At 52.0% G+C, this 20,003-nt stretch overlaps 1 protein-coding gene across 1 annotated transcript; it reads right to left on the bottom strand.

Annotated features, from left to right (window-relative positions):
• Positions 1 to 9,536: 9,536 nt before the first annotated feature.
• Positions 9,537 to 14,683, bottom strand: LOC120939777. The gene is made up of 2 exons (XM_040352131.1): positions 10,793 to 14,683; positions 9,537 to 9,999 (listed from the first exon to the last, which is right to left on the bottom strand). The coding sequence occupies exon 1, from the start codon at positions 14,530 to 14,532 to the stop codon at positions 12,403 to 12,405; it is 2,130 nt and encodes a 709-aa protein (XP_040208065.1). The 5' UTR covers positions 14,533 to 14,683; the 3' UTR covers positions 9,537 to 9,999; positions 10,793 to 12,402.
• Between the last annotated feature and the right edge of the window lie 5,320 nt (positions 14,684 to 20,003).

The following is a 20,003-nucleotide window of genomic DNA, read 5'->3' as shown; positions in this document are numbered from 1 at the left end:
TCAATGACCGGGCCCCTTTTTGCGATTCGGCACTGTGTCACTTTAACTGACAATTGCGCGGTCGTGCGACGTGGCTCCCAAACAAAATTGGCGTCCTTTTTTTCCCACAACTAGAGCTTTCTTTTGGTGGTATTTGATCACCTCTGCGGTTTTTATTTTTTGCGCTATAAACAAAAATAGAGCGACAATTTTGAAAAAAAAAAATATATATTTTTTACTTTTTGCTATAATAAATATCCCCTCAAAATGTGTAAAAAAAACTATTTTTTTCCTCAGTTTAGGCCGATACGTATTCTTCTACATATTTTTCGTAAAAAAAATCGCAATAAGCGTTTATTGATTGGTTTGTGCAAAAGTTATAGGCCCAGATTCACAAAGCACTTACGCCGAGGTATCTTGAGATACGCCGCGTAAGTGTAACTATGGGCCGTCGTATCTATGCGCCGTGCCCACAATCTGAGATACACCTAAAAATAGGCTTCCTACGACCGACGTAACTTGCCTACGCCGTCGTATCGTGGGCGCATATTTACGCTGGGCGCATTTGCCGCTCCCATTGATTTTCCATGCACATATGCAAATGAGGGAGATCCGCCGATTCACAAACCTAGTTGCGCCCGGCGCATAATATACGCAGTTTGCGTAAGTCGTACGTCCGGCGTAAAGTTATTCCCCATATAGGAGGCGCAACTCATGCAAAGGTATGGACCAGGGAACACAGCCGTCGTATCTTTTGTATCTTTTGTCGTTTACGTTGTACGTGAATAGGGCTCGGCGTAGGTTACGTTCGCGTCGTAGGCAGTGATTCGACGTATCTTAGGCAGTTGTCTCGATGTGATTCTGAGCATGCGCACTGGGATGCGGCCACGGGACGACGCATGTGCCGTTCATTTTAAGTACTTCTATGGTGCTTGGCCCATCATTTGCATGGGGTCACGCCTCATTAGCATGGCTCACGCCCACTTCCACCTACGCCGGCTTACGCCGAGGAAACCCAGCGTATCTTTAACAGCGAGTGGGAGCGAGTGCTTTGTGAATCCAGTGCTTGCCTCTGTGCACTGCGCCGGCGTAGCGTAAAAGAGATACGCTACGGCAGCATAAATATGCGCCAATGTCTGTGAATCCGGGCCATAGCGTCTACAAAATAGGGGGTCTTTTATGCCATTTTTATTAATATTTTTTTTTACTACTAATGGCGGCGATCAGCGATTTTTATCGGTACTGCAATATTATGGCGGACACATCGGACAATTTTGACAAATTTTTGGAACCATTGTCATTTTTATAGCGATCAGTGCTATAAAAATGCACTGATTACTGTAAAAATGTCCCTGGCAGGGAAGGGGTTAACACTAGGGGGCGAGGAAGGGGTTAATCATGTTCCCTGGGTGTGTTCTAACTGAAGTGGGGGTGGGACTGACGAGGGGAAATGACAGATCGCTGTTCATACATTGTATGAACAACGATCTGTCATTTCTCCCCCTGACAGGACCGGGAGCTGTGTTTTTACACACACAGCTCCCGTTTCTCGCTCTGTAACGAGCGATCGCGGGTGTCCGGCGGTGATCGCGCCCGCTGGCACTTGCCCGGCACCAGGGGCGAGTAGGAGGCGCGTGCACTGCTCTGGCGGCGTGCGCCCCCCTAGTGGCTGAAATGCGAAATCACGTAATATTACACGATTTTGCGCAGCTGGGCCGACCTGCCGCCGTAAAACTTTTGGTTATATAGGCCCGGATTCACAGACAGCGGCGCATATTTATGCCTCCGTAGCGTATCTCCTGTACGCTACGCCGACGCAGCGCAGAGAGGCAAGCACTGAATTCACAAAGCACTTCCTCCCAAATCTGCGCTGGGTTTCCAAGGCGTAAGTCGGCGTAAGTGGAAGTGGGCGTGAGCCATGCTAATGAGGCGTGACCCCATGCAAATGATGGGCCGAGCGCCAGACAGATACGTATCGCCAACTGCGCATGCGCCGTCCCGTGGGCGCATCTCAGTGCACATGCTCACAATCACGTCGGAACAACTGCCTAAGATACGTCAGATCACTGCCTACGGCGTGAACGTAACCTACGCCTAGTCATATTCACGTCCTACGTAAACTACGTAAAATACATCGGCTTGTGTTCCCTTTGCATGGATGCTGCTGAGTTACACCTCCTTTATGGGGCATAACTTTACGCCGGACGTACGACTTTACGCGCACTGCGTCGGACGGACGTACGTTCGTGAATCGGCGTATCTCCCTCATTTGCATATGTGAATAGAAAATCCATGGGTGCGCCAAATACGTCCAGCGTAAATATGCGCCCCCTCTACGCCGGCGTAGGCAAGTTACGTCGGTCGGATGAAGCCTATTTTCAGGCGTATCTTAGTTTTGTGGGCACGGCGCACAGATACGACGGCGCATATTTGCACTTACGCGGCGTATCTCGAGATACGTTGGCGCAAGTGCTTTGTGAATCCGGGCCATATAGGTGGATTAAGAGAGAGTTAGGCCGGCGTATCAGTAGATACGCCGACCTAACTCGGAATCTGCGCCATCATAAGTTTAAGTGTATGCTCAAACAGAGATACACTTAAACCTATCTAAGATACGTCAGCCTGCGCCGTCGTATCTTAGGGTGCAATATTTAGGCTGGCCGCTAGGTGGCGCTTCCATTGAGTTCGGCGTAGAATATGTAAATCACTAAATACGCCTATTCACGAACGTACGTGCGCCCGTCGCAGTAAAGATACGCCGTTTCCGTACGAGATACGCCGCCTAAAGATAAAGATGCCCCCTAGGTGGCGTAGCCAATGTTAAGTATGGCCGTCGTTCCCGCGTCGAAATTTGAACATTTTACGTTGTTTGCGTAAGTCGTCCGTGAATAGGGCTGGACGTAATTTACATCCACGTTGAAACCAATACGTCCTTGCGGCGTACTTTGCCGCAATGCACACTGGGATATGTACACGGACGGCGCATGCGCCGTTCGTAAAAAACGTCAATCACGTTGGGTCACAGTTAATATGCATAAAACACGCCCCCCACATCCTCATTTGAATTAGGCGCGCTTACGCCGGTTCACGCTATGCCGCCGTAACTTAGGAGGCAAGTACTTTGTGAATACAGTACTTGCCTCTCAGACTTACGGCGGCGTAGTGTAAATACGCTACGCTACGCCGCCGCAAAGATGCGCGCCCCTACCTGAATCCAGCTAATAGTGTATATATTTATTGTGGATTTGTTGAAATTCGTTACTATTGTGAGTCGGTGATTCGGATCTCCGAATTTTAATTTGTGATGAAACGAATAGCACATGTCTAACGTTCACATCAGTCCCTACCCTTAAGGAGCTTACAATAGGTCTCACAGGCAGGGCCGGACTGGCCTACCAGGATGCCAGGACATTTCCCGGTAGGCTGCCTGCCCTGGGGCCGCTTTGAGTTGAGCTGTGGCTGCAGCACTCTGGGCGGGGCGGCCCATCCATTAAGAGCTCACAGGCTCTGCCCCCTCTATACACGCCACCCCCTATATGGTTGAGGTATAGATTCATGCATAGCATGAATCTATCTATGGCCGCCGCGGCCACCCCTTATTCATGCTTTCCGGTCCCTTTTCAGTATGCCGGGCGCATGAATTACAGCGGTGAGGGTGTTTATTTTTGAAGCACCTGATCAAAACCATAGGCTCTAATAGGCTTCAAAATAGGGTGGACCCGTGGCGCAAAGCATTGCGCTTGGAGCCCACCCAGGTGAGTTGGAAAAGCCAATCAATATTTGCTTTTCTAACACTCGATCGCCTCTAGGGGAAAGAGACCGCCGCTCCAGATGAGTGCACCTCGGTGGTAAGTGTGGGTGCAGGCAATGCACAAAGCATAAATGGAAGCAAAAAGGTATGGACAGCCGCACTCCGGTAAATGTAAAAAACAATAAAAGCCTTTAATCCAGTAAAAAAACACTGCAGAAACAGAAAAACAGCAAACGGTGGGATGATATATCTGACGCGTTTCACATTGTTATACCATGCTTAGTCATAGTAAATGCCAATCAGGAAGCACAGGTATGTTACCCATTTCCCGACTGGGTGAAAGGTCAGGCGATCCTATTGGATGCCTAGGAGGAGGAGGAGGGGGATGCATGGCAGAAGCTGGTGTGATCTCAGAAGAGAAGAGGACACAGGAGACGCTGCCAGATCCCCTGCCCGATGTGCCCACCGATCCCCGATGTGCCGACAGACCCCGATGTGCCCACAGATCCCCGATGTGTCCACCGATCCCCGATGTGCCCACAGATCCCCGATGTGCCCACCGATCCCCGATGTGCCCACCGATCCCCGATGTGCCCACCGATCCCCGATGTGCCCACCGATCCCCGATGTGCCCACCATTCCCCGATGTGCCCACGATCTCCGATGTGCCCACCGATCCCCGATGTGCCCACCGATCTCTGTTGTGCCCACAGATCCCCGATGTGCCCACAGATCTCCGATGTGCCCACAGATCTCCGATGTGCCCACCGATCCCCGATGTGCCCACCGATCCCCGATGTGCCCATAGATCCCTGATGTGCCCACCGATCCCCACCTTTGCCTTTACATCAATATGTGGGTTTCTGGTAAGCGGAATCCTGTACATTCTTATCTGGGAATGTATTCAGCAGATCTTTCAATGAAAGTAAACCATGTGTTCTTCTGTTCTTTGGTTCTCTTTGACCCGAAGATAAGTCAGGTGCGGCCTCATGGAGCCGGTTCTTGTGTCTTGGAGGTGACGGCACCTCTAAAAGGTGGGAAAAGCTCTGCAAAAATTGTTGAAGAATTGTGTTTGTTTAGGCTGGAGACACACAATGACACAATGAAGCCTGGAGATCAATCAACACTCGGGGAGGGAGACTCGGGGAGGGACACTCGGGGAGGGACACTCGGGGAGGGACACTCGGGGAGGGACACTCGGGGAGGGACACTCGGGGAAGCACACCTGGGGAGGGAGACTCGGGGAGGGACACTCGGGGAGGGACACTCGGGGAGGGAGACTCGGGGAAGCACACCTGGGGAGGGAGACTCGGGGAGGGACACTCGGGGAAGCACACCCGGGGAGGGAGACTCGGGGAGGGACACCTGGGGAGGGTGACTCGGGGAGGGACACTCGGGGAAGCACACCTGGGAAGGGAGACTCGGGGAAGCACACTCAGGGAGGGAGACTCGGGGAAGCACACTCGGGGAGGGAGACTCGGGGAAGCACACCTGGGAGGGAGACTCAGGGAGGGACACTCTGGGAGGGAGACTCAGGGAGGGACACTCGGGGAAGCACACCTGGGGAGGGAGACTCGGGGAGGGACACTCTGGGAGTGGCACTCGGGGAGGGACACTCGGGGAAGCACACCTGGGGAGGGAGACTCGGGGAGGGAGACTCGGGGAGGGACACTCGGGGAGGCACACACGGGGAAGCACACCTGGGAGGGACACTCGGGGAGGGACACTCTGGGAGGGAGACTCGGGGAGGGACACTCGGGGAAGCACACCTGGGGAGGGAGACTCAGGGAGGGACACTCGGGGAGGGACACTCGGGGAAGCACACCTGGGGAGGGACACTCGGGGAGGGAAACTCGGGGAGGGAGACTCGGGGAGGGACACCTGGGGAGGGAGACTCGGGGAGGGACACACAGGGAAGCACACCTGGGGAGGGACACTCGGGGAGGGACACTCTGGGTCTCCAAAACAGGTTCCACCAGGGGAGTGACTGCGCTAGCCACAACTATCAATAACTCGGCTATTCTTCCAACACAACTACCTGCCATGTCTGGGTTATCAGATGACCCCCAAGCCATATCCGCCCCCAAACATAAAACATTGTTATCTGGAAGAGTAATGCACAGGTTGCTAAGCCAAGCCTGGTCACTACAAATACAAATCATATAAGGACATAAAAGTCCATGGACAAAGCCAATTCTAGTGTGGAGGACAAACACATGATAATGATCATTCCAACGGGACGTCAAGTGTAACCGCCACATATCTATCTAGTTATCATTTGTTCCATCTGTTAGGGATGAGCTACTGGTTCAAAACACATTTTTTAATGAACTCTTTATATTGGTCAACCAATCTTGTTTGGAGGTTTGGCGAACAATTGAACCAAAATCGGTGCTCAGCCAAGTCGAACCCCTGGAAGGTAGCAGGGGCAAGCAGGGCTGGACTGGACCGGCCCACTTTATTTTGCAAACAGGGGTGGAGGACACAGTTGGACACCGTGGGGGGTGGAGGACACAGTGGGACACAGTGTGGGGTGGAGGACACATGGGAACACGGTGGGGTGTGTACTGTCCGTGTCCTCTGCAGTTTGCACCTAAAGCTACGTAGTGTGTACTGCCTGTGTCCTCTGCAGTTTGCACCTAAAGCTACATGGTGTGTACTGCCCGTGTCCTCTATAGTTTGCACCTAAAGCTACTTGGTGTGTACTCCCTTGTCCTCTGCAGTTTTCACCTAAAGCTACTTGGTGTGTACTGCCCATGTCCTCTGCAGTTTGCACCTAAAGCTACTTGATGTGTACTGCCCGTGTCCTCTGCAGTTTGCACCTAAAGCTATGTAGTGTGTACCGCCTGTGTCCTCTGCAGTTTGCACCTAAAGCTACGTGGTGTGTACTGCCCGTGTCCTCTGCAGATTGCACCTAAAGCTACGAGGTGTGTGTACTGCCTTTGTCCTCTACAGGCCATTAGTATGTCTGGAAGGACAACAAGGAGAGGCAGAGAGTCACGAGGGCAAGCAGGCTGTGGGTCTAGAGGCAACAGTGCTGGTCGTGGACACGGTGCATCCTCATAAGCACGTGGCCGTGGGACACGCTCGTCCTTGTTTTCAGCAGCCGTTGAGCCACAACATGCCGAAGTCTTGGTAGAGTGGATGACCAAGCCCTCCTCATCCTCTCTCACCCAGGCTCAGGGTACTTTGTCTGGCAAAGCAGCTGCCAAGGTGTCCTCTTCCCTCTGCTTAATGGCATCAGTCACTCCTTCCCTAGCCCCACCATGTCCTCCCGAGGAGTCCCCCGAACTGTTTGAACACAGTGTTGGGTAAATGCTGCATGAGGATGCGCAGCGTTTTGAAGGCTCCGATCATGGTACACAGCTAGAGGAAGGCAGTAACGTGAGCCCAGAGAGAGGGGGTGCCCAAGAAGGACAGCAATCTGGCAGTCATGTTCCCCCAGCTGCAGCATACTGCCAGGTTTTCTACAGTGATGAGGAGGGAGGGGATGATGAGGTCACTGACTCTACGTGGGTGCCTGATAGGAGAGAGGAGGAGGAGGAGGAGAAGGCACAGGCACATCTCCAACGAGGCAGGATGCCCTCCAGGGGTCAGCTTATGGGCAGCACACCGACTGCATCACAACGCAGAGCTACACATGTGCAGGGCGCTGCTGTGTCTCAGCGTTATTCCAAAAGTTCTTTGGTGTGGGCTTTTTTTGAGACAAGTGCATCAGATCACACCGCTGCTATTTGCAACATATGTCTCAAGCGTGTCTCGCGTGGCCAAAACATCACCCGCTTGGGCACCACATGCTTGACCAGACATATGTCGACCTGCCATGCAGTTCGTTGGCAAGCGTACCTCAAAGGCCCACACCAAAGAACAAAGCGGACCTCCCCTTGTCCCTCAACAGCTGGGATCTCCAACCCCACTATACCCTCAGTCCTCTCTGAAGCCTGCACTGATAGGACTGAAGGTCTAGAATTAGGTGTGTCACAGCCTAGTACATGCGGGCAATCTACTATCAGTACACCGATGGCAGATTGTACCAGGCAAATTTCCCTGCCCCAGCTGCTGCAGCGCCAAAAGAAGTTCTCTCCCAGCCATCCACATGCTCAGCGGTTGAATGCTAGCTTAGCTAAATTGCTAGCACTTCAACTGCTGCCTTTTCAGTTGGTAAATTCTGCCCCCTTCCGTGAGTTTGTGGAATGTGCGGTACCTCAGTGGAAAGTTCCCAAACGCCACTTTTTCTCACGGAAGGCGATTCCGGCTCTCTACCACCATGTGGAGGCAATGTCCATGCCTCGCTGGACAGGGCGGTTAGTGGTAAGGTGCATATTACCGCTGACTCATGGTCCAGCAGGCATGGACAGGGACGTTACCTATCTTTCACGGCGCATTGGGTGACTCTGCTGGCAGCTGGGAAGGACGCAGGCCAAGGTACAGTAGTGTTGGAGGTTGTTCTGCCACCACGCCTCCAAAATGCTACTACTGGTTGTGACACACCTCTCTCCTCCACCCCCTCCTCTTCTTCTTCCTCTGTGGCCTCTTCCTGTGCTGATGTGTCCTCGGAACCAGCGGTGCTCCATAGGCGTTCAAGGGGCTACGCAGGCAAAGAGATGCCATGCGGTGCTTGAGCTGGTGTGCTTGGGGGACAGGAGCCACAATGGGGCAGAGGTTCTGTCAGCTCTGCAGGGGCAGGCTCAGAGGGGGTTGACGCCATGCCAGCTTAAGCCAGGAATGGTGGTTTGCGACAATGGCACCAACCTCCTCTCCGCCCTGCAACAGGGACAACTGACTTATGTGCCCTGTTTTGCTCATGTCCTTAATTTGGTGGTGCAGCGGTTCTTGGGCAGGTACCCGGGCTTACAGGATGTCCTGAAGCAGGCCAGGACCGATGCGTTCAGACAATTTTTTAGTCCGCAGCCCCAAGGTATGACCGGTTCCAGCAACCATCGCCAGCGTCTGTTTTACATGGTGCGGGAATACCTAGGGGCAAGATCAGACTTGGACCCCTTTCCCACCGAAAATCTTCTGGCTTATTGGGTCTTGAGGATGGATCACTGGCCAGAGCTTCCACAGTACGCAATTGAGCTACTGGCTTGTCCTGCATCCAGCGTTCTTTCAGAATGCACATTCAGTGCTGCTGGAGGCTTTGTAACTGATCACAGTGTGCACCTCTCCACCGACTCAGTCGATCGACTGACCTTCATAAAAATGAATCAGGCTTGGATCACCACCAGCTACCAAGCACCTGATGCTGATGTAACTGAGTAATTTTTTTTTAAATGTCAGATCCCTTCAAGACTGCCTATGCTGATGCTGAGTGACTATCTTGTTATGCTGAGTGACTATCCTTTTTCTCCTCAATGATCATGCTGATACCTTGTAAGAACATTTTTGGTTCTTGGCACTGCCACCAGTGGCTAAGGCCCAATTTTTCTGCCCCTGTTTAACAGGGGGGTGTAATTACAATTTTTGATACAATACTTTGCAGAGGGCTTATTCCTGCGCTCCAACTAGAGTATCTGTGAGGGGTTGCAGTGTTGTGGCACCAGCACCACCACCAACAAAGGCCCAATTTTTCTGCCCCTGTCCAACAGGGGCATATAATTACAATTCTTGATCTAATATTTCACAGCAGGGCCCATTCCTGTTCCCACCAAGAGTAACTGTGAGGGCTTACAGAGTTGTGGCACCAGCGCCACCACCAAAGGCCCAATTTTTCTACCACTGTTCAACAGGGGCGTGTAATTAAAATTCTTGATATAATAGGGCGTTCCAGCGCCCACCAAGACTAACTGGGCTTACATGACTCAGGTAGCCTGGATACCCTAAATTGGACCATTACGACACCAACCCATACCACCCCCTCTTAAGCTAAATTAAAGAACTGAGGCAACACCTGAGATTGGAGAATAATTGGCCATAGCAGCCGTAACTTTTATTAACACATTTTTACATAATAAGAATTTTGTTAACTTTTACATTATTTTAAAATTATAAATATAATACATTTTCCAAACAGCCATATAAAAAATGGCAACCATACACAGACATGTGGTCCAAGGAAGTAACACACCTAACATTTTACACCATTATCCTGCGGGACATAAACAAACCCCAGCCGCCAGCCTTAAAGGCATAGCAACACCCCCTATCCCGCAGTACACCAATTCCCGTGTTCCAGCGGACACCATTCCGGTGGAATACGGAGAGGGTCCATAACCGCTGGACCCCCAACTTCCGTCTTAACTGTTCCTTTCTTTGACCTCCTGGACCACCTGACACCGCCACCACTACTGCTGCCATGACGACCCACATCCGTGACCTGTAAAAGAAGAACACACACGCACAACACACAAAAGGAGGCAAAAAACAGGGGAGGGTGGGTGGGAAAATCTGCCTCCTTCTACTGTCTCCCTCCACGCTGCTAAGCTCCGTAGCTCCGCCCCTCCCTTAAATAAACTCCCAGAGCCCGGGAAACTACTCTAGCACCGCCTACCCCCCTCTCCTCACCGCCTAGTTAACCCCCTGTGTCCCAAGCACGCTGGTCATGCCCGCCCTCTGCCTATTTCACTTCTTTCCATGCTCCGGGCTTCTCTTGACTCAGGTAGCCTGGATACCCTAAATTGGACCATTACGACACCAACCCATACCACCCCCTCTTAAGCTAAATTAAAGAACTGAGGCAACACCTGAGATTGGAGAATAATTGGCCATAGCAGCCGTAACTTTTATTAACACATTTTTACATAATAAGAATTTTGTTAACTTTTACATTATTTTAAAATTATAAATATAATACATTTTTCAAACAGCCATATAAAAAATGGCAACCATACACAGACATGTGGTCCAAGGAAGTAACACACCTAACATTTTACACCATTATCCTGCGGGACATAAACAAACCCCAGCCGCCAGCCTTAAAGGCATAGCAACACCCCCTATCCCGCAGTACACCAATTCCCGTGTTCCAGCGGACACCATTCCGGTGGAATACGGAGAGGGTCCATAACCGCTGGACCCCCAACTTCCGTCTTAACTGTTCCTTTCTTTGACCTCCTGGACCACCTGACACCGCCACAGCCTGAGAGGTTAACCCCTTATCCTCGAGGGCCACCCCACACCCGCAGGGCCCTACGGATTCCATCCTCCAACCCCAAGGTCCATAGATCAATCCCTATATCAGATAGGTGAACTCCGTCCCTCCTGTGAAACAAACCCACATCCCTCTCCAACTCAGAGTGCCGTATGACTATTCCCCCGTTACGTGCCACAAACCTCCCCACCACTTGATTGACTTTTATCCTAGCCTTGTTCAGCCTATGCACTGATCTAGCCGTCCGCCATGCCGTCCTAACCACCATATCTGACCATACTATGATCAACCCTGGGAATGACATTCGCAGGGACATAAAGTCCGCCTTAATTGCCAGTATCAGCTCACCCATCGGCCGGACACCCAAATCGTTTCCCCCCACATGTAAAACCAGCACATCTGGGGGGCGATCGAGCCGGGCATAATGGCCGACTTCAGGAACCACCCTGCTCCATTCCATCCCCCGAAAACCCAGCCAGCGAACACATGCCTCCCGCCTAGAAATGCCCAGTTGCCTGCCATCCGGTCGGGCGTCGGCTCTCCTGGCACCCCAGAACACGTAAGAGTGCCCTACAATCCATACGAGGCACGGGAAGATGTCATCTGCAATAAAAACAATTTTTTGTAGCTATATAACACCAAACCTTCGTCTTAACCTTACCACTCCAGCCATAACACATCCCCTTTTGTCCCGTTGTCCCCACGCATCACCCTTAATCATTCAGCAAATGTGGACGCACATAGGAGCGGAATCTCCTAGATTCCCACCTGCCTATTTTCCTAACGGCCGCCTCATCCAACCCGCACCGTGCAGCCTCTGTGGCCGCCCCGATGCGGAAGGAGTGCAAAGCATACCGTTTTCCGTCATACCCCGCTGCACACAAGCATTTTCTGAACACCTGTACAAACTGAAATTTAGACAAAAACGTCCCATCCCTGTGTGTAAAAAATGCCCCCAGCCCTATCGGGCGAACGCACACAAACTCCCCAACCGCTCTAACCGGACACACCTCTGAAACCGGTAATGCATAAAGCACCACCCGTGTTCCCCTCCCCACCTGGTCCGTCTTTGACCGGCGCAACATGATCACCACCCTGTCCCCCTCCACTCGCACATCTTGAAAACCGAATCCACCCTCCACCGATTTTGACGGGCTAACCAATTCACCCAACCGAAAAGCCCCAAAAAACGCCACCGCAAAAACCGCCCGAAAAAGGATCCCCTCATATCCTGACGAACACACCTCCCCCAGCTTGCCGCAGATCGCTTGAAGCACTGCGAACGACACCGGTCTACGCAAATCCCTCCGCACCTTACCCCGCCGGTATCCCTTCACCGTTTGTTTAACCCAAAAATTCTTTGTAAAATCTTGCAACCCCTGTAATTTAAAAAGGAATGCTAGCCCCGCCAGCTTGCGTTCAATGGCGGAAACAGACCCCCCATCTTCCATGTGCCTAGAAACGAAATACAGCACTAACCAAACGCCTTCCTTACCCCCACCCCCCAAATCAACCCCAACCTGTCGCAGGAACTCGAACCATTCCACCCAGACTCTGGAGTACGCCGTCCACGTCGCCCCACTCACCGACCGTTGGATCCAACGCGCGGCAAGTCCAAAGCAGTGTCCCAAAGCCACGCCGGGCAAGGCACCCCGGTCCGCTCTGCCGTAGGAGCCAACTCCCTGAACCTGCCCCACTGAAAACGAGACAGAGAGTCAGCGAGCGTGTTGTCTACCCCCGGTATGTGCACCGCATATAGAAAGACATTAAACTGCAGACACCGTAGTACCAAATGTCTCAGCAACCGGACCACCGGCAGTGAGGAAGCGGAGATCCGGTTGATGACCTGCACTACCCCCATATTGTCGCAATTTAGCCTCACCTTCAAATTTTTCCACTCTTCCCCCCACAATTCCATTGCCAGAACCACTGGAAACAACTCCAGCAGTACCAAGTTCTTGAGGAAACCCGCCTCCTTCCATGAATCAGGCCAAGGTTCCGCACTCCAACGGCCCCGAAAAAAGGCCCCGTACCCCGTCGACCCAGCCGCGTCCGTGACTAAGTCCAAGTCGAAGTTACTAACAGGCCCCTCCATCCAAACCGACCGCCCATTAAATGTTTCCAGAAACGTGTGCCATACTCTCAGGTCCTCCTTCAGTTCCCTGGTCAATCTTATGAAATGCCTAGGCGATTTCGCCCCTGCGGTGGCTGCCGACAGCCGTTGGCAAAACACCCTCCCCATGGGTATGATCCGACACGCAAAATTGAATTTTCCCAGTAATGATTGCAATTCCCTTAGTGTGACCTTGTTGCGCCCCAGAAAATCCCGAATCACCAGCCTAAGATTCTCCACCTTGTCCGGCGGCAACCGGCACTCCATTGCCTGGGAATCGATCACAATCCCCAGAAAACTGAGCTCCGTAGTAGGGCCTTCCGTCTTGTCCGCCGCCAAGGGGACCCCAAATCTTCCCGCAATGTGCTGCAATGTTGCCAATAGAATCGCACACACTCTGGAGGAAGGGGGTCCCACGCACAAGAAGTCATCCAAATAGTGGACCACAGAGTCCACCCTAGCCACATCCCGGACCACCCATTCCAAGAAGGAACTGAACGTTTCAAAAAACGCACATGAAATGGAGCAACCCATGGGCAGACACCGATCCACATAAAATTCCTCCTGCCACCGGCAGCCCAACAGGCGAAAACTGTCTGGGTGTACCGGCAACAATCGGAAAGCGGCTTCGATGTCCGATTTTGCCATAAGTGCCCCTTTTCCATACCTCCGCACCCAGCTCACCGCCGCATCAAATGACGTGTAAGACACCGTACATGCTTCCGGGTCAATGGCATCGTTCACCGACCCCCCTTTTGGAAAAGAGAGGTGGTGAATGAGGCGGAATTTGTTGGGTTCCTTCTTGGGTACCACCCCCAGCGGAGAAACCACCAAATCCCGTATCGGTTGTTCCTTAAATGGCCCCCCCATCCGCCCCAGCAACACCTCCTTTCTCAATTTTTCCGTAACTACCTCCGGGTGTTCCAAAGCGGATCGCAAATTCCTTGCCAGCGGAGGCGCTGTTGACAATGTACACGGTATGCGAAACCCCTCCGTAAAACCCGAAGTTAGCAATTGCGCGGCCGCGATGTCTGGATACCTACCTAGAAAAGGAAGCATCCTTTCCACTTTCACCGGCGTCACCCCCCTTTCCCGCAGACTCGCCACCCCGCTTGCTACGCTTAAAGCACTTGGACAGAGGGTGGTTACCCCCGCAACCCGAGCACTCGTGTTTGAAACGACAAGATCCTCCAAACTTGCAGGACCCCTCGTTAAACTGCCAGCAAACTCCCCACTTTTTTCCGGCCGACGGTCCCGAGGCTGCGGCCCCCCCGGCCCCCCCCTGAAAAAACTGACCCGGTGCCCGCGGCGCAGACATAAGTCGCATCCACAAGGTGATGTCCTTGTGGTCCCACCTGATGGACGGCCGTACCGCCATACGCTGCCGAAATTGCTCGTCGTAACGCAGCCACCCCGTACCCCCATAAACCCGGTGCGCTTCCCCGATCGCATCCATGTAACAAAACAATGCTGCACAGTGTTCTGGCTTCTTATCGCCAATAACACTGGCCAGTATTGCATAGGCCTGCAGCCAATTTCCAAAGGTGCGAGGGATGAGGCGGTAACGCCTCTTCTCCTCGTCCTCTTTTTTTGAATCATCGGGCTTAACCCTATCTAAATTAAATTTCTCAAGAGGAAGCAAGGAAAAAATCTCCACATACTCACCCTTCACGATTTTCTCCCTCAATTCCGGCTTCAGATGCGAACCTAGGGGACCCTCAAAACACACATATACCTCACATTTTGCTGCATCTGCAATCCTAACTATATCTGCTCTGGTAGCCGCTGTTTTATCTTTTGTGGTGTCCCCCGCCTCACTGCCTGCCGGAACAGCCGCTGCCGCGCTGACGAGGGGGCCGACCACCACCGCCGCAGGAGCAGCCGCTGCCCCCCCATTTTCCCCAGCCCCCCCCCACCCATGGTGCGACCTGCGGCGGCACCGCAGGACCCCCAGCAAAACGCTGTAACAGGTCCCGCAGACCCCCCAGCAGGTCCTGCATCTGGTCCGGGACCCCCGGAGCGGCGGGAACCGCCCCCGCAGCCCCAGGCGCCACCGGTCCCCGTGCAACCGCACCAGCAGCCCCCGGGTTAACCCCCCCCACCCCCAATAAGGTACACAAAGCATTAGTGAAATCAAGAGTAGGTAAGGAGGTAGTCTTACCTGGCTGCCTGGGAACCGCACCACCAGCCGCTGCCGCTACATCCACCGGTGGTTGTCTCACGTCCTCCTCCTCGTCTTCGGACACCTCGCCCTCCGATCGGTCTTCTGCTGCACCGCACGGCACTTGTGGCCCCCCAGGCGAAGCTGATCTGGGAGCCGCAGACCCCAGGGGACCCCTGGATCGCACTTCTGCAGTCTTCTTTTTGGCTTGGCCCCCCCTCCCCCCCGTGTTCTGCGGCCTAGCCGCCTGCTGTTCCTCCACACTGTCCTGGGCTTGCTGCCCCCGACCCCCTGATGCAGCTGCCGTGTGGCTGGACGGCCCGCTGTTCCTGGCCCCACTATTCCCTCGCCGGGCCTCTCCACTGGAACCCACACTAGCGCTGGGTGTTGCTGGCCTCTGCTCCTGTCTCCCTCTTCCCGGTGAGGACCGGGCGCCATCCCGGCTGTAGGCCCCGCCTCCCGAGCTCCTCCGCGTGCGAGGGTACCGTCCGGACTCCCCCCCCGGCCGCCAGCTGCGACCGCTTAGCCGGCGGGGGCGACGGGTCATCTGCTGGGCTCCTGGCTGCTCTCCTCAATCGCCCCGATATCTCGGGCGAGTAGCGCACCGGCGGCCGCGATTGCCGCGCGCGAGACGACGGTTCCTGCGACCCCCCCGCTTGGTCTTCAATGAGCCCCCCTATCTGGCACTCCAGCCACTCCGGACCTCTCTCTGCCGCCCTGGCCCTAAGCCTCGCTAATAAAAGATCCACCTGTGCCATTGCTGCTAATTGAAGGCGCAGAGTAAAAAATCTGCCTCCTTCTACTGTCTCCCTCCACGCTGCTAAGCTCCGTAGCTCCGCCCCTCCCTTAAATAAACTCCCAGAGCCCGGGAAACTACTCTAGCACCGCCTACCCCCCTCTCCTCACCGCCTAGTTAACCCCCTGTGTCCCAAGCACGCTGGTCATGCCCGCCCTCTGCCTATTTCACTTCTTTCCATGCTCCGGGCTTCTCTGTGTTGTGGCAACACCAACACCTAGGTCCCAAATTTCTTCAGAGTATATACGGCAGGCCCCTACTTTTAAACATCCAAATTACAAACGACTCCTACTTGCAAACGGAAGGAGACAACAGGAAGTGAGAGGAAATCTCCCCCTAGGAAGGGAAATTCTCTTCTGTAAGAGGTGTCTCCTGTCCACTGATGCTTTATCACAATCCCACAATTTCACTAAAAAAAACAAATTTTCAAAACCTCATTTGTCATTGGGACAGAAAGTGAGGTGCAATCTTCTGAACAGATGCACACAGACAGCAAAACAAATGTTACAGGGGTGATAACCCTTCTCTATGTTTTCAGAAAAGCTTAAAAATAGATTTTATGGCTGCAGCTACATTTAAAAAAAGTACCAGTTCAAAATTACAAACAGATTCTACTTAACAAAAAACCTACAGTCCCTGGCCCAGATTCAAGTAGAATTGCGCGATATTTGCGGGGGAGCAGGGCAAGATTTTTCCCTGCGCCCCCGCAAATATTTTGCGCTTCCCCCTGATTCACGGAGCAGTAGCTCCGTGAATTGCGAGGGCGCGCCGGCAAATTTGCCCGGCGTAAGCGCGCGCAAGTTAAATGATCCCGCCGGGGGCGGGAATCATTTAAATTAGGCGCGCTCCCGCGCCGAGCGTGCAGCGCATGCTCCGTCGGGAAACTTTCCCGACATGCATTGCGGCAAATGACGTCGCAAGGACGTCATTTGCTTCTAAGTGAACGTGAATGGCGTCCAGCGCCATTCACGTTTCACTTACGCAAACGCCGTGAAATTCAAATTTCACGGCGCAGGAAGGCCGGCTATACTTTAGCATTGGCTGCCCCTACTATTAGAAGGGGCAGCCTTTCGCTAAAAGTAGCCGTACGGAAACTCCGTACCTGGCTTGTGCGGGGCCCGCGCAAGCTTGTGAATCAGTGGTAGTATGCAATTTGCATACTACACGCTGATACACAATGGGAGCGCCCCCTAGCGGCCCCCGCAAGAATGCAGCCTAAAATCTGCGAGGAATAAGAGCCTTATGCCGCGCAGATTTTAGCCTGCAGTCGGTGTAACGAGGTTCCTGAATCAGGAGCACTCGTTACACCGGAGCAAGTAAGCAATTGTGCTGCGTAACCTATGGTTGCGCGGGCGCAAGTGCTTCTTGAATCTGGGCCCCTGTCTTGTTTGCACCGCCTGTATACTGCTGTTCAAAGTATATAGGGCCAAAGGGGCTTGTAATGACCTGGGGGGAGGGGGGGAAACCCATGCTATTTTTCTCAATGATTTCGATCCATATTGCAGGGACCAGACATTACATTAAAGCCGCAAGCAGTTTTAACCACTTGACCACTGGGCACTTAAACCCCCTTAATAACCAGACCAATTTTCAGCTTTCGGTGCTCTCACAATTTGAATGACAATTACTCAGTCATACAACATTATACCCAAATGAAATTTCCGTCCTTTTTTTCACACAAATAGAGCTTTCTTTTGGTGGTATTTAATCACCGTTGGGTTTTTTTATTTTTTTGCGCTATAAAAGAAAAAAAGACTGAAAATTCTGTAAAAAAAATGAATTTTTCTTTGTTTCTGTTTTTTTCTTCATTCTTTTGCATAATGTGAAAGATGAAGTTACGCCAAGTAAATAGATACCCAACATGTCACCCTTCAAAATTGCACACGCTCGTGCAATGGCACCAAACTTGGCTACTTAAAAATCCCCATAGGCGACGTTTTAAATATTTTTACTGGTTATATGTTTTTAGTTACAGAGAAGGTCTAGGGCCAAAATTATTGCTCTTGCTCTAACGTTTGCAGCGATACCTCACATGTGTGGCTTGAACACCATTTTCATATGTGGGCGGGACTTACGTGTGTGTTCGCTTCTGCATGCAAGCACACGGGGACAGGGGCGGTTTAAAAAAGATATATATTTTATTGTTCACTTTACTTTACTTTATTTTAGTTTGACACATTTTTCCGCAAAAAATAAAAATGTTTGATCACTTTTATTCCTATTACAAGGAATGTAAACATCCCTTGTAATAGGAATATGGCATGACAGGTCCTCTTTACAGTGAGATATGGGGTCAATAAGACCCCATATCTCACCTCTAGGCTGGGAAGCCTGACAAAAAAAAAACAATCTTGGCTTTGATCGTAGCGTTGAGTCAGTAGAAGCAGGAGGGGGCTGGGTATTGCAGAGTATTGCTGGGTATTGCAGAGTATTGCGGGGTATTGCAGAGTATTGTGGGGATTGCACAGTATGGTGCAGGGATGGCTGAGCAGGGAGGGATGGATGGATCTGTGACTACATTTGTCACAGATCCAGCCCACAGCACTGCTGCTGCCTCCGCTCTCTCCCCCTCTCCTCTCACACTGTACCGATCGGTACAGAGAGGGGAGGGAGAAACCGGCGTCATCACATGACGCCGGTTTGTTTACAAGTGATCTATCCGTCATTGGACGAAACGATCACGTGGTAAACCGCCGCCATCAGCGGTGATTTACCGTGATCCGTGTGTTCCAGAGGACCCGGCGGTCACGGACATTCCCTTGTGCGCGCCCCAGGGGGCGCTCGGGAGCGCGATTCTGGGAGGACGTCCATGGACATCCTCCCAGAGTTAAGGAACCGCCTTGTAGACGTATTTCGTCTATAAGGCGGTGATTAAGTGGTTAAATTACCTTTTTCTTATAGTAATCTCATGTTGTGCAGGGACAGTTCTAAACACGTGCCACCTCACAGGCATACTATAGACACCCAGCAGGTGTGATATTTAAAGGAATTTTTAATTTATTTTTTTCACTTTAAGCATCATTAAAATCACTGCTCCAGAAAAAACGACCGTTTTTAAAACTTTTTTTCCATTGATACATGTTCCCTGGGGCAAGACCCGGATCCCCAAACCCGTTTTCCATCAATAACTTGCATATTAGGCTTTAAAATGAGCACTTTTGAATTCTAACGTTCGAGTCCCATTGACGTCAATGGGGTTCTAAATGTTCGGTCCGTTCGAAGGTTCTGGTGCAAACTTAACAGGGGGGTGTTCGGCTCATCCCTACTCTGTAGCACTCCACCAATCAGGCCTGTATAGGGGAGTGGCCAAAAGGCACCTCAAGGACTATTCGATCATGAGAAACTAAATTCTCTGGTCTGAGGAAACAGAGATTGAACTCTTTTGCATGAATGGCAAGCGTCATGTCTGGAGAAAACCAGGCGTCGCTTATCACCTGGCCAACATCATCCCTACAGTGAAGCATGGTGGTGGCAGCATCATGCTGTGGGGATGTTTTTCAGTGGTAAATATTGTGAGACTAGTCAGGATCGAGGGGAAGATGAATGCAGCAATGTACAGAGACATCCTTGTAGAAAACCTTCTCCAGAGCGCTCTGGACCTCAGACTGGGGTGAAGGTTCATCTTCCATCAGGACAACAAAGCACACAGCCAAGATAACAAAGGAGTGGCTACGGGACAACTCTGTGAATGTCCTTGAGTGGCCCAGCCAGAGTCCAGACTTGAACCCGATTGGACATCTCTGGAGAGATCTGAAAATGGCTGTGCACCGACACTCCCCATCCAACCTGATGGAGCTTGAGAGGTCCTACAAAGAAGAATGGGAGAAACTGCCCAGAAATAGGAGTGCCGAGCTTGTAGCATCATACTCAGAAAGACTGGAGGGTGTAATTGGGGCCAAAGGAGCTTCACCAAAGTATTGAGCAAAGGCTGTGATACTTATGTACATGGGAGGAGCCTGTGATACTTATGTACATGGGAGGAGCCTGTGATACTTATGTACATGGGAGGAGTCTGTGATACTTATGTACATGGGAGGAGTCTGTGATACTTATGTACATGGAAGGAGCCTGTGATACTTATGTACATGGAAGGAGCCTGTGATACTTATGTAC

The sequence above is a fragment of the Rana temporaria genome, chromosome 5 (assembly GCF_905171775.1).
Source record: "Rana temporaria chromosome 5, aRanTem1.1, whole genome shotgun sequence".
In the NCBI taxonomy this organism is placed as follows: Eukaryota; Metazoa; Chordata; class Amphibia; order Anura; family Ranidae; genus Rana; species Rana temporaria.
Note: the sequence above shows the minus strand (reverse complement) of the source record. Positions and strands in the feature narration are given on the sequence as shown.

Bases quoted from the DNA above. Each gene is read 5' to 3' on its own strand.
- LOC120939777 (XM_040352131.1), bottom strand. From the start codon at position 14,532: ATGATTCAAAAAAAGAGGACGAGGAGAAGAGGCGTTACCGCCTCATCC.